General features: G+C 40.1%; 1 protein-coding gene across 1 annotated transcript in view; it reads right to left on the reverse strand.

The window, feature by feature from the left end:
* Window positions 1–363: 363 nt before the first annotated feature.
* Window positions 364–23,336, reverse strand: part of Cd96 (CD96 molecule) — a 73,106-nt gene continuing 50,133 nt past the window's right edge. The window contains exons 9-15 of the mRNA XM_032899296.1: window positions 16,305–16,373; window positions 15,771–15,842; window positions 10,148–10,264; window positions 4,551–4,613; window positions 4,060–4,146; window positions 3,158–3,281; window positions 364–611 (exon numbers count right to left, since the gene is read on the reverse strand). Coding sequence (XP_032755187.1) covers window positions 503–611; window positions 3,158–3,281; window positions 4,060–4,146; window positions 4,551–4,613; window positions 10,148–10,264; window positions 15,771–15,842; window positions 16,305–16,373 — 641 coding nt within the window. The 3' untranslated portion in view covers window positions 364–502. The remainder of the gene's footprint in view (window positions 612–3,157; window positions 3,282–4,059; window positions 4,147–4,550; window positions 4,614–10,147; window positions 10,265–15,770; window positions 15,843–16,304; window positions 16,374–23,336) is intronic.

Raw genomic sequence — 23,336 nt, forward strand, 5'->3', positions numbered from 1 at the left:
AAGCAGCTGTCACATGCCTTTGCGACCTTGCCTTTCACCTCTGTGGTGGACTGCATCCCCCAAATGACAAGCTGGCATCAGCCCCTCTTTTATTAAATTGCTTGCTGTTGGGAATTTGGTCACTGCTGCAAGAAAATTCAACCAATACAAAACACATGCTGGAAATCACTGTCCTCCTCCAGTCAGAGCATTAAAGTAAACAATGGAGAGACTGAACTTTGAAAAAGATGACAGCAGCTTGATGTACACTTCTTCCACAAGCAAGCAGGTTTCTAGAACTTGCACTGGGTGTGGGCATTGCTTTATTCTCTAATGTTTATTTACACCTCGGGTGTTTGCAGATGAAAGGGGGGCAAGGTGCTGGGAAAACAACTCTTTTATTTCCAACATTCATTTGAGCTGAAGCAGAGCATGTCTGGCTGGCGGCGATATTAATATCGTACGATATCCCCCCTCCTACAGGACCCCAGTCCTGCTGCACTGTGTCGCAAGGCTCAGAAGCTTAGAGGACCTCCATCTCATGACAAAGCATGTTGCGTCCAGTGGGTTCCTGAATGCACATGTACTTGATGGGAGGTGGTGGTGGCTTGAAAGGTGGAGGTCTTTCCAAGCTAGGAAGGAAACATTTCTCTTTCAGTGCTGAGAATATGAGGTGGTATTTTTTTTATTAGAGATATACTTATGAGGAAGAGATACAATCTTCATTTTCATAGAATTTTGGGGAGCTTAACTCTGCAAATTATCTTATTATTTATTATTATCATATTATTAATGAATATGGAGTTCTATTTATCACCTATTAATTGTACATATAATAAATATAAGATGTGATATAACATATTGTAATACAATATAATGATAAATATACCACACACACACACACACACACACACATATTATTGTTAATGTTTATAGTTTGCAAAGTGATTTTTATCCTGGCATTATTTATTTTGTACCTAAGAATTATTATAATCACTGTTCCACAGACAGAACTGAAGCACAGAGGTTTTAAGACACTTGCTGAAGGGAAGCAGGCCAGCAACTGAAGTCTTGTAACCAGATCCCATAATCTCCATGGCAACTGCCTCCTAATGGAAGGAGTTTTACTCTTACATGGGTAGAACATCCCTCCTGAGACAGAAACATAAAATTCAAGGACTTTTTCGTTTGTTTGTTTGTTTTTGGTTTTTTTTTTTTTTCCTTTTTTTTTTGGAGCTGGGGACCGAACCCAGGGCCTTGCGCTTCCTAGGCAAGCGCTCTACCACTGAGCTAAATCCCCAACTCAAGGACTTTTTCAAACAGCAACATTGCTAACTCTACCCTCAACCTTTATGTATAGACGCACGTACACACTGAGGATCTGGTACGGGTGGGAGGCAAGGTGTTCCTACTCCTGGGTTAGTTGGCAGGAGAAGGCACTCTTGAAGTTGTCTTTGTGCAAAGTTCTATCTCATATTAGCACAATGCACCTCTGTCTCATGTACACCAAACGTCCGGGTTAGTGCCAGGTTTTATTGTGCCAATGCTCAAGTGTTTTGATAGCAGAAAATAGGTACATATTTGTTAGGTTGTTTTTATGTTTATGCTCTGGCGGTCAATAGCATCCCAACTTAGAAAGAGATTTGGCAAAGAGAATGGGAAGGAGAGAGAGAGAGAGAGAGAGAGAGAGAGAGAGAGAGAGAGAGAATATTTTGCATATTTTGTCCTTATATAATACATTTGAACAGAGAGTAATTTAAAAACTTACTATTTGTACTCCCATTTATTTTAATATAAATGTCACTAATTTTAAAGAGATTTATTTTTATTTTTGTCCATGCCAAGTAGGAGTGCAGAGACACTCAAAGACCAGAGGAGGCAATAAAGTAACTGCTCCATGAGGTTGTGAGTTACACAGATGCTGGGAACTAACCTTAGGTCCTATGCGAGATCAGCAAGTGCTCCTAAGCCCTAAGCACTAGGTCATCTTTCCATTCCTCTAGTCTCTAATTCTTATTACCTTGTTTGTGGATGCTTCAAGGGAGGCTTGGAAATATATCAAAAGGTGGACTTACATTTTTTAGAAAAAATATGAATTTTTATGGTCATAGAGTGGCTAAGATACAGTCCTTGGATTAAAAAAAATAGAATATTGATTTTATTTTTGAGACAAGGTTTCTCTGTGTGGCTCTACCTGTCCTGGAACTCATGCCGTAGACTAGGCAGGCCTCGAATTCATAGAGATCCTCTTGCTTCTGCCTTCCTAGTGTTAGGATTAAAGATATGAGGCACCACTGGCCAGCTGATTTTGTTTTTAATTAACATGAAATATTTGTTATACATAGTCACAGAGCAGGAGAGTTCACTTTGGCTTCATAACATGACATTCCCATCTTCAAACATGTTGGGCCATATTTATAACTTTCCTGGGATGTATGTGGTAGGCAGGATGCCTGTTTGGCATACCTGTGATGGGCTTCAGGGATACACTGGGAAGAGGATGTGGTGTAGCAATGGCTGCTATCAGAGAGCAGACACAAGGAGAGCAGCACTCTGTATTGTGCGGGCTCCTGGAATCATGGACTGGTTCAAACTCATCCCCAAGAGCTGAATCAGAAAAGAGAGCGTTACCATTGCATGTTACTTCAGACGCCTGAAGAGAGAATTTAGGAAAATAAAGTAGCCCTTTCCCCCTTCTTGTGGCAAAGGGGAGATAGGCAGGAGACACCCTCCCCAATGGAGAGCAGCTGCAAAGGTCTTAAAAATTATGTCTCTTATTCAATCTCACACTAGAGCATCTGGGCCCAGCTGATCTAGTCAGCTTAAAAATGCATGGAAATGAAAAAATAATGAAGATTAAAAGGAAACAATCAGTTTTAGCTCCGTGGTGAGGGGAGGCTCCGTTCTTGTTTCATGCCTACTGACCTGTGCACAGCATCTGCTGTTCTAGAGAAGCAAACTGGTGCAGAGAGAGAGAGAGAGAGAGAGAGAGAGACTAAGTCAGGATCTGTGCATTGAGCCCTCACTGAATGATCTTGGGAAGATTGTGCATCCTCTCTGAGGTTCTAGAAGCCTGGCTTGCTCATTAAATTGTGAGAGGAAGGCCCTGTAGTTTTTGTACCGAGTAAATATTTTATGATGGAAAATGGTCAGCGTCTACATATCTTGATATACTCACATTTCGTTTTGATACTGACACCATTTTCTCACTCCAAGCCCGAACAACAGTATGCAGAAAAATAGCAAAGTCGCGACAGCCACAGGCCAGGACATTCCATCTCTGGGTTTATTAACTGTGATTCCTGAAGTAGGCATAAAAAGAGATGAAGGTTATTGCCGAAAAGAGAGAGGGACCTCTGTAGCTCTTTATAGCCCAGTAGTTGAATATTTGCTCAGCATGCATAAGGTACCATGTCTGATCCTTGACTTCACAAAACCCATAAATTTTCATATGAAAGAGACATATTTTCCCCAAGTATTATGGGGTGTTCATCTACTGTGGCCATACATTCCTTCTTATAGAAGACGACAGGCAATAGTTGAATAAGTTTCTTGTCAGCAACATTCTAGGACTACATGAACACATGTCCCTATGGCTTAATGATCGTGCTTTCTGTGAAGGTTCAAACTTCACTGAAGCCCTCGCTCTTTCTAGGTGTAAAACAGGGAATTCAATTTTGCACTGACATAATTTTTATTAGTTGAGCTCCAGAAGTACTCTTTATTGCAACAATCTTTCATGACTCGAATTATGTTTTCATAATATTTCTTCTACTTTTCAACTAGCTAATTCTTATTCCCTTTCTCCTCCTCCACATTTTGACTTAAAATATAAGCACTTCATCAAGTTTCCTATTCTCTAGTTAAACCCATGTCCTTCTGTTAGATTGTGAAAACACTTTATCAAAACTCTTGTCACAAACAAGTTTAATTTTGCTGTATTTCTTTTTTACAGGTCATCTCCAATAGACCATAATCTGTCAGACACCAGCATCACTGTATACTCAGCAAGTGCTGAGTTTCTGAAAAGGGGCTCAAAAGTATTTGCTGAGTAAAGAAACAAAAAATAAAAGACCTCACCTGTGACGTGGCCATGTTTAATTTTAGTAGTTCCATTTGCAGTTGTGAGGACATCCGGAAATTCTTTGGTTGTATGGATGATGACATCTAGAGATATAAAGGCAACAATGAATCTATCTTGATAGTCATTTCAATAAGATCAACTGACACAAACTCATAACTGAATTTCAAGTATTACTAGGAAAAATATCTCAATTTGAATGGTCTCTGAATAGCTGACTGGGCTAAGGAAATGTTTTTTTACATTCAATTTAATTCTAAAGACCTTGGCAAAGCAAGGCTGGAGATCTGGGATCTATCTAACAGTTGCCCATGAGTGCAATTTCCTGACTGTTTAAAGAAATGTATCTGTAGATTTCTGAATAACAGCCATAATCTCACATGTTAGCTGAAATTCAGCTAATTAAAGTACTGATTCGCCATGCTCCAATAGAGTAGAAGGTCGTCTTCAGAGATTCTTCTGTGTCACTCCAACTTTCGCAGGTACTCACCGTGAGAAGTTAAGCTTGCATCTGAAGGGGCTGAAGTGTATGCGTCTGTAGGTATCCATGAAACTGCTCGTGGAAGAAGATAAGCAGAGTCAACTTTTCTAGTCATAGTTTTTTGCCTAAATAATTAATCGAATTTAACAATTTGGAAAAAGTGTATTAATGGACACTTAGTATAATGAGCATTCTTGCAGTATTTGATTATTCCAAATAGAGTGGGGTTTGAAGGGATGTTAATGGCTTTAAGCCTAACTAATTGGGAAATTAGTGGGGAGGTTGGAAAAGTTTTGATGACAGACGTGTTGAGATTTAATCCCTGGCACAGTGTCTACGCAGCACCTAGAGGCAAGCCTTTCTCTTGAGTGGATGTGCCTCCTCTAAAAGGTGTTGACAATACTAGACCAGTGAGAAGGGAGCCTTTTCGAAGTGTCTTTACACTTTACACTACAGGAGCTTCTCCCCTGATGAAGGGTCTAAAGACCCTCATGAAAGAGGCTTCTTATCGTGCTCATCCTGGTCTTTCGACTTTGTGTTATGTGAGGACCTAGTAAGGTCTTCATCAAATACCTACCTGTATCTTGACCTTGAGCTCCTAGCCTCTAGAGCCATGAGAAAAGAGAAAAGATATTCATTGTCTTTGTAAAACATGTGGTCTTGTTCTCCCATAAGAATGAAAGTGGACTGCATTAGTCATTTTGAAACAGGGAAGAATGGAAGAAAACTCTCCCAGAAAGCAGAGTAGGCTGTCAACTGCTTTCATGCTCCTCCCATGGAGAAGCAGAAAGATGGGAAGAAAGGAAAGCCCCCATGTGTTACGGTGGCTTTGGTCATGTGACCATGTCAGTAGAACTTGGACACCCTGCTGGAGCATTTGTGGAGAAGAAAGACATTAGTGCTTGTGGATCTCTGGCATTTCTGGTCAACACTTAACTGCGTCAGTAGTGACCTAACAGACCTCCGTAGCCACTGCCTGGCCTTGTTAGTCCTGGCACGGTGTCTATGCGGCACCTAGAGGCAAGCTTTTCCCTTGAGAGGATGGCAGTGAACTCAGACAGCATACATGCTTTTGGAAACAGAGCTATCAACTCAGTTTCACTCATTGTTCTATCTCTAGAAAAAAAAAAGACTCATGTTTTGACCGGCACTTGACTTGGAAAACAAGCATCCAGAAGAATGTAGAGGAAGACGACTACAGAGGTGTATGCTTGCCGTCAATAGAAACACTCTGTACTTATTCATTTAAAATACTACTGGTGTAATGTTTCCAGTCGGGGCCTTTAATGTGTGCCAAGACCTAAGCAGTTGAATGGATGAAACCAAAACGTTGTTTTCTTGCTGTTTCCTGTGCTTGTCAACAGCAGCTGCCACGATAAAAGCAGCATATAGAAGCTGCGTCTACTGCTGTATAACCCTCCGACCCTCCTCAGGGACCTTGAATAAATTTTGTTCTAGATAGTATGCTGAGATCTACAGATGATCGACTGATCATTTGCTTAATGCTCAATTTTTGTGGTTAAGCGATTATGAGACAGTAATTTTATTGACAAACACGCAATGACTAATTAAGAAACAATTGGGAACAGGTCAGGATTTCTGCAAAGTAAAGGTAGCAGCAGATTTGCTTTCTCTCTCTCTCTCTTTCTCTCTCTCTCTCTCTCTCTCTTTTCAGGATAAACTAATTTTTCTCAGTATAGTGTTGCTTTGATATCTTACTTTCACAGCCTGGAATCTTGTGGTATCCTTTCAGATTATATTTGCAAGAAAGGATGGAGTGTATTATTTTATGCTAAGGTAAAAATGGTTGAATAACTGTTATCAATTTAGGACAAATTTGTATTTTAAGCAAAAATATTTTTTCACTGTGTGTTTATTGTCAGTGAATCAATGAAGAACATTCTATAATAATTAGTAATCATTGAACACTAACGATTTTGTCCTAAATGTGGAAAGGAATTTTGTTTCTTATCACTACTGATTTTTTTCTTAAATAAAAAAAAACAAAACAAACTTAATACAATTCAAGAAGATGGTTAAAATCATCATCACAATCCACACCAATTATATACGTAGTGGTACTTAAAATTATGCAAATTGGTGATTCAATAAACTTAACTTTCCACCAGTGTAACATTTCTTCTGCGAATAAAACATATTACAAAATAGAATAAAATTAAAATGCAAAACCCACTTTGGAAAAGGAGAGAGTTATTTTTACGCATTTTATTTTATTTGTTTGGTCTCTGGACCTCTCTATAACCAGACTGGCCTCATTTTTGTCTTGATTCTTCTCTCTCTCTCTCTCTCTCTCTCTCTCTCTCTCTCTCTCTCTCTCTCCCTCTCCCTTCTCCCTCCCCCTCCCCCTCCCTCCCCCTCTCCCTCCCACCCCTTTCTCTCTCGTGCTGTCATTAGAGTCATGAGCCACCACACCACCTTGCTTGCTTTTTGCTTTAAGAGTTATTGTTTTATTTGTGTTATGAATTTAGTGGTAGTGAGAGAAGTGAAAAAGAAGCTTCCATTTGATGTGACTTTAAAACACTTGAAATGGGTACTGAACGAATTTCAACACCAAAGTCCTTCAGCAAGATGAAGAGATGACTTCTCCTATTTGCCTTCCTCTTTTCCTTGTGTATTTGGCATGTCTGCTTGTGGCATGGGCACATGCTCATGTGGATGTGTGTATACATGGAGGTGTGATTGCATACAGAGACTTGGGTTTAATTTTGAAATTATCCTCAATCGCTCTTTCCCCTTATTCATTGAATCAGAATCTCTCATTGAAGTCCAGGGTTTTCTGATACAGCTGGTCCAATTAGCTGGCTTGCTGTTGTTGTTTGGGCCTGGGCACCTGCCTTTTCCTTCCCATGCTAAACTACAGGCAGACTGCCACACCCATATCATATTTACATGGTCTCTGTGAGTTTGAAGCGAGGTCTTCATACATACAAGGCAAGCACCTAACAACTGAACCCTTCCTCCCGCTGCTATAAATAGTTTTTATATTGCTTTCTCCCAGGAGAGAATAGTCTTCCTGAAGCATGCTTCTGTACCGAATTCTCTATAAGGCAGAGTTGGCTTCCTCCAATGACCTGCCTTTTATTAAACTGGTAGATTTATGAAAGATCACCCAGACGTGTCACTTATATATCCAACTTTTAGCTATCTCATTTTCCAGTTTTTAGTCTCCCCTGGGGAGTCTTCTAGCATAATGATGCTGAGTTCTGTGTTTGAACAAAATGTTCTATGTTAAGACCGCATCATGATTGGTAAATACCTGAGTTCATCATCTTTTAAATATTTTGAACATCTGTATTCATTGAAATCCAGAACGAGCATGGCTTTGATGTGGGAATAACAAACACCAGAATGGTCAATAGCATTCTCTTGTATGAAACCAATATTAAGCCACAACTATGAACATAGGGATACCATGTTGTAGAAGCTCATGTAAGCCCTTATATCCTTTGGCTCCTGGTAAAGTTTGTTGATCAGGAGAGGGCACTTCTCACCTACAGTAAGAGTTTAATCAATTTCAGTGCATCCTACTTCATTAGGTACCGTCACTTTTGCTAGTTACTTAAGTCCTGTTGACAGTTGTCTAGGAAATTATAGCACATTAGCAACTGCTTCCAATTGTGGTTAAATCTACGTTGAGTCATATCTACGTCCATTATCTTCTGAGTTCTTGCAGTTCTTTTTAAGAAGTAGTTTTGTTAAACCATTGTCTAAAGTTGGCATATAAGCATTTGCACGCCTATGTGCCATTAGACTTTGTTCTAATGTCTGCAGTTCCTTTGATGAAACCACAGATAATTTCTGTTAGTCGTAGAGGGTTGTCGATGTCAACTGAGTATGTGAGAGCATTTTTGCATCATTTTATACATATGGATGACTTTCCTCATTTTCACTCTTGAGTCAGGGTCTCACAAATCCCATGTCAGCCTTGAATTTGTTATGTACTTTAGGATGACTTTGAACTCCTGATCTTCCTATTTGCACCTTGCAAGTGCTAGGATAGTAGGCAGGTATCCTGCCATGGTTGACTTTCAATGAGCTGTTTCTCAGCTGTCAAATCTTCGACCAGGGAGTATTTTTAAGTCCTTGATTATTTTGTATGGAACAATGGCTGAGGTGGCAAAGAACATCCATAGAGAGATGCAGGGATCTGGGTGGTCTTTCATTTGCCCTGCTTTTCCAATCAAGAGGGACATGTATGGATATGGGGTCGTCCTACACAGTGGTGCTAACTACTGCATCTGGTTTTGCCATGGCCAGTCAGGTCACAGATGGGAGCCTCACAAGGTACCCAAACAGAACATTAAGATAGTACCCACAGTCTTTGCAACTGCAGGAAATGACATTCTAATAAAGTAGAAGTTTCAATTGGAGATTTAACATTTTCTCTTGAGACTGACTTCAGAGGAAGCAGTGGAGGGATGGGAGGTAGACCAGGCTTTAGAGGAGAGAGAGTAGAATGGGATGTGAGCCAAGAGTGAAAAGTGGAGGTCAGGAACGTAGAATTTAGGCAGCCGAATCAACAAGGAAAACAACAAGGACTACAAGGGACACTGCATCACTGCCTGAGGTTCTGAGAGGACTTGATCCTGCCACCACTGACTCATTGAAAGCCTCCTCCCTTTCATTTCTGAAAGAGGCTTTCACTACATAGCACAGGAAAGTCTGGAACTCCTGATCCTCCTTCCTGACCCTGTTGCCTTATCTCCCCAAGTGCTGCGATTGTAAGTGTGACTCAAGTCTAGTCTCCTCATCTTCCTCTGCTGGAGGAACACAGAAGGACTGCTGTACAAAAAGACTGCTGTACAATCCTTAAGCTGTATTAATAACAAGAATCTGAAAAAGTCTAGCCAGGATTAGGGGCAGAGTAAGAAATACATTTGTAAAACTGAAGAAAGCAGCAAAACATTCAAAAGTTAAGTAATTTATGGTCTACGGACACAAAGTTTTTCAGGCATCTGGTAAAGAGGGTGGAGGGGGCAGGATCTAGTGATGGACAGCTGCAGCTCTAGACAGCCTGGTGGCCAAGCAAATACTACTAGGCTGGAAGCTTGTGTCTGTATGCTGTGAGGGCACTAACATTTCTGGAAATTTCTTTTCTTTTTTTCATTTTATTATCAACTAATTTAATAAAAGTAAAGTATTATGAAAATGGAATACTACTCAGCTATCAAAAACAATGGCTTTATGAAATTCATAGGCAAATGGATGGAACTGGAAAATATCATCCTGAGTGAGGTAACCCAATCACAGAAAAACACACATCGTATGCACTCATTGATAAGTGGATATTAGCCCAAATGGAAATTTCTACAGAAACCAGTTAAAGTACCTTGTCTTTCCTCGAAAGCTAATGAACACCGGCTCCTCTCTTGGCCCCTACCACTTCTGAGCCCCAAGCTGCCTGCCCCATTTTTTGGCACACTGTGTGCGGCATGTTGTCCCACAAGACAAAGTGAGGCCAGGCTGTCTGGGAAAACCTCAAGGTGTTGGATAGGATCTCTCAGCCTCATGACAAGAAAAGGCAAACAATGGCTCCTACTGCTTTCAAGGTTGTGCAACTGACATCTATGAGAAAGTTTGCTTACCTGGGGAGTCTGGTTCCTGGGGTCCGGTGGAAGTATGAGGCAGGGAGATCCATTTGGGAGGAGAGGTGGAAGGAAAAGGCTGAGATCCACTATCAGAAGAAGAAGCAGCTCGTGAGGCTACAGAAACAAGAAGAGAGGAACATGGAGAAGAAAGTCAGCAAGTTTACAGAGGTCCTAATGGACTCCTGGTGTGAGCCCAATAAGGATTGTACCTCAGAAAGAAAAAAAAAAGAGCACAATAAAATCTATAAAAGTCAGTAGTGGTAACTCTGAGTCCCATAACATGAAACTGTGTATGTATGTATGTATATACATGTCTTTGTATATGCATGTTTATATGTACATGTGTATGTGTGTACATGAATCTTTGTGTGTATATATATGTGTGTGCAAATGTCTATGTGTGTATGTGTACACATGTCTGTGTGTGTATGTGTGTGTGTGTGTGTGCACCCCTGTGTGTGATATGTGTGTATATGTGTGCATGTACACATGTGTACAGGGGTGTGTGTGTGTGTGTGTGTGTGTGTGTGTGTGTGTGTGTGTATGTGTATGTATGTTTGTTGTTGAGCATGAGCTTGCTGACTTTGGTACTATAATGAGTCAGAGGCTTCAGGGCATGGAGACCTGCAATGCTTTTTTGCTAGTCTTCCTCAGACTGACTGGTTTCAATGTGGCTTTCAGCTTCACTAGACCAGGTGGATGGCAAGGGAAATCAGGAAGAAAGTAATTAAGATTCAATTTTCCACTCCATGGCCTGATCACCTGAGCACTGAGGTGAAAATGTGTTCCAAGAAGTGATTAACCTCACCCATGGTGCTGTGAAGGTGGCCTGGCAGAATAGCCCCATTTTATAGGCCCTTAATGTAAAATAGGCATTTCAGTTCCAGATACCAGGAAATCCAGAAGCTGAAGTAAAGTAGGATTAGAGTCCAAAAAATTTAAATCCTAGCGTAGATCTCTTTAAGTTAATAAACAAAATGATAGCACAAGACTGCATTACACATATTCTTATAAATGCAGATAAATGCAATGCAATCAAAAGGGTAGCAGCATTTAAATATGCATGAGGTTCATAAAGTAAATCTCCCAAGACCATGTTCACAAGCAGCAAAGGACCTAGAAACAGAAATCTATCCATTATCATTCTTTTTCTTCTTGTAAGTACTTCATAAATCTATTGAAATAAGCATATTGAGAGGAGAAAAAAATCCCATTACCAATGTTTGTCCCCAACCTTGCCAAATGCATCATCCAATATTGCACGTCACATTACGGCCCGATTCAACTGGCAGCGACGTGTTTCAAAAGAGTCGAGGAGTGAGCAGTCAATTTCAGCTTTTTGGATTCTAATGGATTTTCGTGAATGATTATAAATTGAGCAACCCACTGGGATTTTTTTTTCTCCTTTTAAACTTACAGAGTGAGAACAATCATATTTTATTCGAGAAGTATTCAGAATGTGGGTCTGCACGGACAGTGAAACATCCTTTGTCGGACGGATGTCAGAGTCCCTGTCTAGACCTTAACTGTTTCTGAGTTCATTTGAGAATAAGAACACTAGGGAGATGTCCGTGGACAAATGAAGTTTTCAAATGGTAAAGAACAGAAAATGCGAAAGACCACAGCAGTTCGTTTCATTATGAACTGCATGAAAACAAAAAAGACTAGGAATGAAGTATATAAACCATAAATCAAGACAAAGCCACATGGGATCTTTGTTTCCTAGTTTCTGAGAGAGAAACTGCCTTGGATCACCGCTATGCCCTACCCTATACTGATGTATAGGATAGCAAGAGTTTTCTATTCGTCGTTTTCCTTCCTCCTTTCCTCCCTTTCTCCCCTCCTTCTGTCTGTACCTATATCCCTAACACAGTCTAATATAATAACAATATTATATTAGACCACCACAGATAGAACTAGGTGTGGTTGTACACAGGCCTCTAATCCCAGCACCCACGAGGCAGGAGGAGCTGAGGTCCAATTCAAGTCATCCTCAGGTTTATAGTGAGTTTGAGGCCAACTTGAGCTACAAGAAACATTGTTTCAAAAATAAGGTACACATTTTCCAATTAAGTAAATCCTTTCATTTTTCTGTGTCTCTCTGTGTGTCTGCTTGAATCATCGTCTGTCTCCATAAGCAATTATCCAGGCGTTCACTGTGTGCCCGTCATTGTAGATAGGAGGGTACGTAAGGCAGTGCACAAGAGGTCAAAAGTTCTAGGTTCATGTTCTTCCATATTCTATATCCTAGTAGAATTTAAGAAAACCTCATAAATAATGAAATGATCACACATTAAAAAGCATTATGGTGTGAATTAAAATATAAAATAGCTTATGTGCACAATGTAAGTTTATCTTGGAATTCGGTCTTTTCCAATAACAGCCTCAATAAACTTTTATGGTCACGGCTATGAAATTTCTACCCTGTAACCAACAAGTATTCTTTCGTTTATCTGAATGTCTGAATAGCTTTCAGTGGTGTTCCAGGGACTTGTGCAGGTGTCACTTTAGGGACTGAGGTTACAAGTTAAAAAAAAGTGCAGGGGAATGTTGAGTGGGGGCAGTAAGGGGGGATGGATGGGGGGGAACACCTTATGGGGGAGGGAGGAGATGGGGCTTATGGACAGGGGAACTGGGAAAGGGAATAACATTTGAAATGTAAATAAAGAAATATATCCAATAAAAAAAGTGGCTCATGACATTTGGTCACAGGGCAGTCACATAACAAAGAGTGAGAATAATGAATAAGAACAAAAAAAAAAAAATGCCCCAGTAGCATGAAGATTGTAACTTGCTAGAGTACCAGCCTATGGGAAATGGAGTGCAGCAATTTCCTGGGATAATGGATTTTAAAAATTTAAATCAGCATGCCGGCCATTGTTGCCTCTTCTCTATGCTGGGGTCCATTCTGCAGAACCAGATAATAAAAACTGTTTCACCTTTGTTAGTCTCTTGAATTTGTATTTAAAGAGGGAGGGTTTTATTTTTTTCTCATAGAAGGATGTCAGTCAGGGGTCCTCCTCTATCATCCCATTCCCCTGGCCTGCAACCAAGCCTTGGCAACCTTGTCTTTACCTGGCTCCCCCCCCCCCATTCCTCTCTTTACAGCTGGGCTGAAAGGCATGCATAGTTATGCCCGACTCTTGCTGTGAACAATGGGCATCTGAACTCAGGTCCCCATGCTTGCCCGCATTGCGCATACTGGTTCCCACTGTGCCAGCCCCTCCTGCCTCTCCATACACAGATATAAAGTTATTGGGCCCTTTCCATTGTGAGATTTGTGACAAGCATCTTCTCCCTCAGTGAAACTTGCATTTACAACATTTTAAAAAAATATCTTCTCATGAACCAGATTTCTTATTCTTTTTGTAATTAATTATTTATCCATTTTACATCCCAATTATAGCTCCCCGGTCTCCCATTACACAGCCCTCCCCCATCCCCTTCTCCTCTGAGAAGGGCGAGGACTCTGCTGAGTATCAATCCACTCCTTCATATCAAGCTACTGCAGGACTAGGCACCTCCTCTCCCACTGAGAGCAGACCAGGCAGCCCAGTTAAGGGAGTAGGATCCATAGACAGGCAACAGAGCCATGGACAACCTCTGCTCCAGTTGTTGGGGTACCATCATGAAGACCAAGCTGCATATCTGCTGCTATATATGTGTGGGGGGGGGCAGGCCAGCCCATCCTTATTCTTTGGTTGGTGTGAACCAGATTTCTTAGTTCTACCCTAACTTATCATTCCTTTTTAGAGCTAGGAGAAAAACCATACTTTTGATACCTATTTTAATGTTTTTATTTTGATATCAAGATCTCAAACTATTCTTAATCTTACTGTGAAGAAGTTCATTGAATTGTACAGACTGGTTAGTTTTGGTCTGTGAGGTTTTGGTTTCTATAGTTTTTTTTAATAATAAAGTTTATAAAATTAAAAAATACCTTCAACAATATGCAACTTGCTCCTGCATAATGTGCAGGGTAAGAGTGCATTTGAATGCTTCTTTTCTTACAAATTACCAATATTGCAGGTATGTTTGCTGCAAACTTCCTTCTTTTCACCATCGTCCACTGTGGCATACGTCATCTAAACCCCACATATCTGTGCATCTCTTTCAACATTCCCCCATGTGGGTACTGCATTTTCATGCCCTGTTTTGGGGCACTAAGTTTAAACACAGGTATCAATTATAATATATCCAATAAAATAAACATTAAATTATGGAGGGTATTCAATTGCCTAATGATGGAAGCATGCGATGAATGAAAGATTATGATTAATCCAGCTCTGGGCCTGAGGTCCACCAAAGAGATAAAAGAAATAAATAAAGGCTGATACTGTATGAATTCTTTTTTCTCTCTCTTTTCCTGAGGACAAACATCCAGGGACCTAATGACTGAGCCAGCAAGTACAGATTTTTTTAATAGGTTTTAGATATATAACTTAAATGCTGTTCAATGTGGGTGCTCTAGGTGCCACCAGTTAAATTTAATTTGCACCGGAGGAGGCCAGCCGTGCCTTCGCTTCTGTTTGTTCTGCTTTCATGTTGCCTCCCCTGTGCGACTCTTTGTCTTTTGTAATTAAGAGGCAGTATGTGTCCTCTTGGTTGTTTCTCGTTACAATGATGCCTTGGATAATATCTTCTATTTAAAAAATATAATGTTGAAATTTATTCTTTGAGAAGTTCATACATGTATACAGTCTATCTAATCTATCATATATCTCTTCTTCCTTTTTATTCTCCCTCTCTGTGTCTCTTTGTGTCTCTGTGTCTCTGTGTCTCTGTGTCTCTGTCTCTCTCTCTCTCTCTCTGTCTCTCTCTCTCTCTCTCTCTCTCTCTCTCTCTCTCTCTCTCTCTCCCTCATTATTGCTACCCATAGACGCATAAGTATGGACCGCCCATACTCATGGATGATCACCTATCATGGACCACACCCTTAAAGAAAATCAAGTCTTTCTCCCCAGCAGCCAGCAACTGTCTGTCAATAGCTCTTCATCCAGGCCTGAGAGTTCATTCGCTTTCCTTTTTATTACTGATATGCATATCCTGACTCACTTGGGCTTTCCTACACATGTACTACGAATGCTCTCTAACATACTCCTTGGTTTTTGGTTCTATCACCTTTCCTCTTTCCCACTCCCTTCCTCCTTCCTATGCCTTTCAGGAGACAGGCAGTAGTACATCAAGTCTTAAGAGCGATCTAAGCAGCAGAAGATGACCTTGAATTAGCTGCATGGCTGTTTTTGAAGTCTTTATCCTTGCTTTTCCACTCCCCAAATGCTGGGATTACAGGTGTGTACCATTGCACCTACCTTAGGCTCCTCAGTTTCATGACAATTTCCCAGGTGCCATGGCAGTCCCTGCTGCCCATCTGTGACTCTCCCCATGTCTGTGTATTGAGTTTTCTTCTTTGTACCATCAGTTACCATATATCTGTCTCTCCTCACAAAGAATTTGGGACTTAGATCTGCCATGTCTATGTGTGTATTCTAGTCACCTACATTTAAATATGGTAGGTGATTTATAAATGTTCAACAATATGGTTATGAACATAGGGCATAGTGGATGTTGAATACATGTGCTGGGGTGAATGAATGGAAGACCCATGGTAATACTCAACAGTTCTTGGCATCTGTCCCACTGGAGGGCTGGGAATAGTTGACATCTTTAGTTGTCATGCTGGAATTGCTGGCTGAAAAACAAAATTATTTTTAGAATCCACCTTTTTTTCCCTTATAAAGCTGTAATTTAGCTTTGCTTTGATGTACTGCTTTTAATGTGCAACTTTGGGAACAAGGCAAATGTCCTCTGCTCAGATCTAATGGTTCTGAGGTCAGTGCTCTGTGTTTCTAGTTTAATGTTATCTTGCTACCGATGTGTTTCCTTTTCTATCCTTGTAACTCGGTTACTTATATTACCTTAAAGTTCCTTGACAAATGAAAAGTATAGTATAATACATACTATCAACTTTTACTACTAAGACTACAATAATAATCTTATCCATACCTAGTCACTACAGGCAAACTCAAAGTCAAAATACCAGCACCAAATGAAAAACATAGCCTTTACACAAACCTTAATATTCTAGATATCACAGTAAGATGTATGAGTTCTTTGGAAATGATACATAGAAGGAAAGACTTACTATACTCACTTTGAGGAGTTGGGTCTGGTGTCAACACATTTTCATCTACAATTGTCATTGAAGATGTAGCTAGATATCCTATTTTTAAAACAAAATTTTGAAGTTGCTATGAGTAATTATTGCCACATATTTAATGAAGACACTAAACTTAACAAGATCGTCGTTTGAAGTCAATGAGTCTAATGACTTCATTTTCCAAATGGAAAGAAAACCAGCACATGAGACTATATGCTTACAGTTATATAACAAATATTCACATCATTCCTTAGTTCTTCTGTTAAATTCAGACATGTTATATTCAATCTTTGAGGCATATATTGATTCAGTGTCTACTCTGTACCAAACACTGTTTGAGGTCCAAAGGTAGTAGCAATAAGTGAAACCAAAGTTTCTGTCTTCGTGAAGTTTACCTTACATTTCCACAAGGATCAAACATTTATACACACTAACTATGGTTTCATACTTATATTGATTCTTAACTTACAATAAATTTTCATAAGAATACATTTCAACATACCATGGTCTCATATTTATTTCAATTCTTGGCTTACAATGGATTTCCATAGGAATGTATTTTTACATACTATTTTTTTTCCATTTTTCATATTTTTTTCCATTCTTAGCTTATGGAGTAAGTCATCTTCATCTTTGCATCATACCCTTCCTCTCCCTTTTTGCTTCCCCTGCCACAAAAGTGTGCTTCAAATTCACTTAAGAACTGAATGCTTCTCTAGAGAGGAGGCTAGAGAGACGCAGGAGGAAAAATACCCAACCACACTCTATCGAAACCATGTCTGCATCTCCTTGAGAGACGAACTTTTAATATATTTTTGTTGTGTGCATTTTTCCTTTTTTCCCTAAACATACCTAAGGTGGCTTACATAAATATGCAGCAAAGAAACAAAACACTGAATAGCAGGGGAAATAAGGACAGAAAAAGTTGAGTTCAATTGAAACCAGAATAAGGATAGGGCACAGTATGTATCACTTAGTGTTTTTGTTCTCTTAGCAAATAGAATCCCACATTTGGTCTGGATTTTCTAGGGCAAATGTTAGAAAATAAAGAATGTATATTGTTTGCATGATGTGTACTATAAGATAAACTAAGTCAAATTTATAAATTATTCTTTTTATCATAATAGACAAGAAAGATTTCCCAAGTTTTCATAAGATGAATGCTGTGTGAGTTGTATGATGTCCTTAGAACATCCTTGCAGTATCATAGCAGTGTTTTCTCATGCTCACGAGAGTAGAGAACAGTGTCCCAGATTCCCAAGTGTCTCAATTATACATATACATTTATATAATTCATATATACATATACACACATACACATATACATATATATGAGTATATATGAGTACACTGTAGCTATCTTCAGACACATCACAAGAGGGCATCTGATCCCATTATAAATGGTTGTGAGCCACCATGTGGTTGCTGGATATTGAACTCAGGATCTCTGGAAGAGCAGGCAGTGCTCTTAACCACTGAGCCATCTCACCAGCTCCTGCCTCAATTTTTTAGGAAAAAATTTTAACTGCTGAGCCATCTCTCAAGTCCTAGAAAACTTCTCAATTAGAGAACATGGATAATGAAACTTTTGGGAAAATGTGTACAGTAAATAAATGGTGCATGGTTTGTACATCTACCAGTGGTTCACATGCAGAATTATCTACAGTAATCAATTCTGCAATGTGGCCTGCTAGTGAAGTCCAAAGAGATGTGATATCACGTATCACTGCATACAAACTGTCGACTGTAGGGGATCGCTTAGGAGATGCTTTATGCTACCTGGAAACTTGAATAGGCAGCAACATCAGTAAGGGAAGACCTAGGGTTGGGAAGGACCTCAGGTCGGCCATGTGTACTGACTTATGCTAATGTTACTGAACTCATTCAGAATCTGGGCCACTCCATCATCTATTCACAGACAAAACTATGGCATTTGTTAAGGACTTAGAACATATGAGCCCCAGGAAACAAACGGATCAGTGAAACCCAGCCCCTATCTCCAGGGCACACAAGGCGGTTTCGAGTTTATTGGGCTTCTGCTGAATTTTTGTTTTTGTTCTTGGCCTGTACAATTTCTCATAGGTTGTTGAAAGAATGACCATTCACTATAAGCCATTATTAATCACATAGAAGTAGAGTTGAATCTGTTTGGGAAAAATAGCTGATTTTTAAATAACTTCAATTTATTCTCTTTCCTGCCAGTTTATATCATGGCTTAGGATTAATATCTGTTTCTGTTCTTGGACTACATCTTTTTCCTGTATTTATGATATGGCTTTCTAGGGTTGGGAATTTTTAATTATTTCTTTTTTAAAAAATTTATTGATTTTTTTTTACACTCCAGATTTTATTTCCCTTCCTGTCCACCCTCTGACTGGTCCACATCCCATACTTTCTCTCTGTCTCCCACTACCCACCCTCACCCCCATCTCCACAAGGATGCACCCACCCCACCCACCCCAACAGACTTCTAAATCCCTGGGACCTCCAGTCTCTTGAGGGTTAGGTGCATCTTCTCTGACCGAACCCAGATCTGGTGTCCTCTGCTGTAAGAACTTGTAGACCCCACCCGTTCTGCAGAAAGACAGGGCATCAAGTGAGGGATGGGGTTGCTATCCCACAGTCAAAACTCTGACCCATAATTGTTCCTATCTGGAAGAACTGCAGGGATGGAAATGGCAAAGAGCCTGAGGAAAAGAAGGTCCAAGGACAGGCTCAAGGGGGCATCCAGCTCTAGGACTACATCGTAACAGTCAACCCTCTGCAAGCACTCGGATTGGCAATTATTTGCAAGCTTCTGTCCTTCTGGTACTGGAATTGAAATGTGGACAATTACTCATCTGCAGCCTACATTCATGGAGGAGACATGAATAATTGGTGCAGACATGGATGAGTTTGATAATTAACTGAGGAGTCCAAATATGGCAACACATAAACCTATGTTCTCAGACCAGAAATGTCATGGGATAATTGAACCAGGGAAGGGCAGGTGGAAACTCCCCCTACCTGAGTGGTTTGGAAAGCTTATGGCACCTGCCTGTCCCAGGGTTGGATGCCTCCCATTCCTCAGGAGTGCTTTGTCTTTCTTGTGTGTGTAGAAGATGGTCCATCACAAGGCATATCCCCAATGCCAACAGCAATAGGAGAGCATAGTTCAAACCCAGGCTACTGGTGATAGCAACATCCTTTCTCCCTTAAGGCTTTGGATTTGAATTAGTTTGTAAAAGTTGGGTGGGCAGGTAGGGGAGCACCCTCATAGAGTCAGGGGGAGGGAGGAGGGTATGGGGGGTTGTAGAGGGGAAACTGGGAAAGGGGATAACATTTGAAATGTAAGTAAGTAAAATAACCAATAAAAAGAGTCATTTTGTCCTAGAACCCAACCTGGAGATTTAGTAACTCTAAGAGATGATGTCTGGTAACAGGACCACTGCATTCATGAACCTTCAGCAGTTGTGGTAGGCTGCACAGGACCAAGGCACTCAGTGTCTGTGCTTGAAGGGAGGAAGGGCTCATAGGCCTTCACTTCTAGCTGAGGTTGACAATTGATGGCTTATTGAGAATGGAAAATCAGTTTTCTTTAAAGGTGTGGCCCTTGATAGGTTGACCAGGTTTCAGTGAGTGGCCAGACAACTATGAGTACACAAACTGAAATCACTTGGCTAATTAAAAATAAAAAGGCACAGAGGAGTTTGGAAGGGTTGGGGTGGGGGAGAGGGTGAGGAGTAGTTCTTAAGGGAGTTAGGGGGAGGAGTCAAGGATGAATGATTAAAATTCATTGTATGTATGTATATATGAAATTATCAAAATCTAAAAATGTCATAGTTTTAAAAAGCAATCATGTCTGTCTCTTGATAAGCAGGGAAATATTTAGTTATTTACTTTGCATCTCAATATCAGCCCAAACGGAATTTTCTTTTCATTTCTTGAAACATGAACACCAGTCCTATTTCTCAGGATTCGGATGGGGCACTTGACTGCGGTCTTTTCTGGTTCAAGGGTAAGAAGGCCTCAGCACAAACCTCTTGATTGTCAGTGACTGATTTTATATTATAACACATCATATAGGCAAAAAGTATGACAACCCAAATGATTGCTATGTTTTCTGGCTGTTTATTTGTCCGTCAATGTGAAGACTTATTGTTATTAAATTTTGCAATTGTTCAGACATACATCATTCTGATTGTTGTTTCTAGGAAGAAAAACCAAACCAAACCAAGCAGCCACTCATCCGATTTGTTTTGTTTATACTTCTTCAGAACCTTCCATGAGGTTAAATGAGGTTTAAAGCCTTCCAGTCCATTTTGTTTTAACTCTTTAAAATCATCTCACTCTTTTATAGTTTCTGTAGACTATTCCTGTGGTCTGGGTTGAATAGAACAAACAGAAATATGTTCTATAAGAGTTAATGCTGCTGTCATTTGGCATTTTGTCCACTGCTTCTTAGCTCACCTCCTTGTTCATCTTCCTAGAGACTGACCACCTGCCTGCTGGAGAAAGGGAAGATGGCTAATATGTCAGAAGCTCTATAGTTAAGTAACTTTTTGAAAATTCTGAAATATAACTCCTACCTAAGTGTCCGTGAGGTGACAGTGGCCATTTTATGTTTTATATCCTGAGTTGCTTGAATCAGATTAAAGTTAGCCTGTGAATGGAAGCCCCCTTCTTACTTGCTCCTCTTCTCTTTTCCCTAACTCATGTTCCCCAAAGGAGAAAGGAACAAAGATTGGGGGTGGGGGGCGCTGGAGGCAGACCAAGGCATGACAGAGCTGTTTCCTCAACTTCACCTTACACAGACATAAAGCACAAAGCCAGTTCATATCCACTCTTGCAGCTGAGGCAGACCCACACTTGCAGTAGGGAGAGAAGAGAAACTCTGGACTAAATGAGCTTTTTCAAGTTTTGACACTACATTTGACAAGACTTTTAAATTATTGACATACGTCTGTTCTAGTGTCTGCAAAGGACCAGACGACATTTATTATATGAAAACCATCCCCCCAAAGCCAAGTAATTTGTCTGAAATTTCTTCCAGAGGACAAGAAACGACTCAACAGAGCTCATTTGAACAGAAAATGATGGAGAAAAAAAATTTTTTTTTGCTACTCAGTCCAGCTTATGTAATCAACCAAGTACAGGAATAAAAATGATTTGCAAGTTCAGTTAGAACAATGTGGTTTGTCAAACTCACTTATCTAAGACTTTCCTTATATTCCTGCGATATTGGCTGAAAATTAAATTGTTTTTATATTACAGTGTTTTCTTTTGGCCTTCTACTTCATCACTAGAGCATCTACTGGATGAACTTGAACTATTCTGCTTTATTTTTCTGTGCAAAGGGGAATTACTCTCCATCAGCTCCCCTGCCATTAAATTCAGTAGGGAGACGGTAGAGCTGTACTTAAGAGTATCTGGGCCACATAAACACATTCAAAAGAGCCTTACCCATCCCAGTGGTCAGCGTGAGGTGCAAACTGCCCTTCAGAAAATGTGAAGAAGACACATATATAGATATCCTAAAATCATCACAAGACGTTACAAGGGAGGTGGCTTGCCTAACAGATGTTAAAGGGTTAAAGGGACCTTATAACACTATATTATTGGTCTGAAAATGGTTTGAGACCAACTCAAAAAAGATTACAGCACTTAAGGCAGAGTTCTCCACATGTGCTGTATAATTGTAGACATGATAAGTGTTAATAATAGTAAAAGTTGGTCACTTGGGGCTGACAAGATGGTTCAAGCAGTAAAAGTATCCACCATGCAGTCAAGGTGACCTGAGTTCAATACCTGGGGCCTAGAGTAAAAGAAAAGAATCAACTTCCAAAACCTGCCTTGCCCTCTGAGACACATTTTTGGCCCAGAATTTTCTAGAGTTAAAAGACAGCACTGACTTTCCTTCCTTCCTTCCTTCCTTCCTTCCTTCCTTCCTTCCTTCCTTCCTTCCTTCCTTCCTTCCTTCCTTCCTTCCTTTTGGTATGGATGTTATAGAGTCATACCCAGAACAAGGATTGTGTTAAGATTGCTATAGGAAGAGGCAAAGAATGAAAGGGAGCTTTTTCTTCTGACATGTTACCAACAAAGGAAACATGAGTCACAGTTCCTGAGAATAAATTTCTCAGGAACCACAGGTTTGCAGAAGAGAAAGATTAATGGAGTTTTTCTGTGTGACTTCTCTACAGCAGCAATAGCAACTTCAAATGAGTTTGGGTTTATCCACCATAAAAGTCATTGGTTGAGCCAAAATCGGAACTGACAGAGGCAGTAGGCCTAAGAATCTGACTGTCTAGGCTCTGTTCTGGCTTCTGCATGACTTTGCTTTTGCTATTTAACCTTTATGTCTTAGTATTCTTTCCTGTAAAGTAGGGGGCAATAGTATTTCAAGTTTGTGCTATTGGGAGGGTGAAACGAAGCAATGCATTTATAGTTTAGAATCATCCCAGACACTGGAAGAGCTCAACCAAAATTAGTGCCACTGATCAGCTGTTTGACATAGCCATGGCAGTGGGGGAAAATGGCTAGATTATTGCTAGGAGAAATCCGTAAGGCACTTGTGTGACAGTTGCCTAAAAGCTTTTACTTAACGCCATATTTAGTCGGACAATCTTGATACATCTTTTGTCATGGGATTCTCCATCTCTACAAATGCCTTGCTGCGACTGTCATCAATTTAGGTCACTTTAAATCAGCATCACCAGGTCAGTTCTTGAAGCTACCATTCACTACACACATATCTTCCTCTTTGTTTTCCTCACAAACTAAGCAAGAAGCCACAGTGGAACTGCTGGCATCCAGCAGTCTAAATCCACAGCCCATTGGTTTACCTCATCTCCAGCTTCTGTTCTTCTCTGTGTTACATTTATTTATGTCTGTGCTTAAGATGACAAATGCAATCCTTGGAACTGGTTAAGTTCAATGTGTAGTTTTTAAATAACTAACAAACTTTTCAATAATAAAGTTGAGCAATTTTTGAAGGGTGATAATTTTTTTGAAGACCCATTTTGCATCTCCTTTATTGAGCCTATCCTT

Source organism: Rattus rattus, chromosome 4 (genome assembly GCF_011064425.1).
Source record: "Rattus rattus isolate New Zealand chromosome 4, Rrattus_CSIRO_v1, whole genome shotgun sequence".
In the NCBI taxonomy this organism is placed as follows: Eukaryota; Metazoa; Chordata; class Mammalia; order Rodentia; family Muridae; genus Rattus; species Rattus rattus.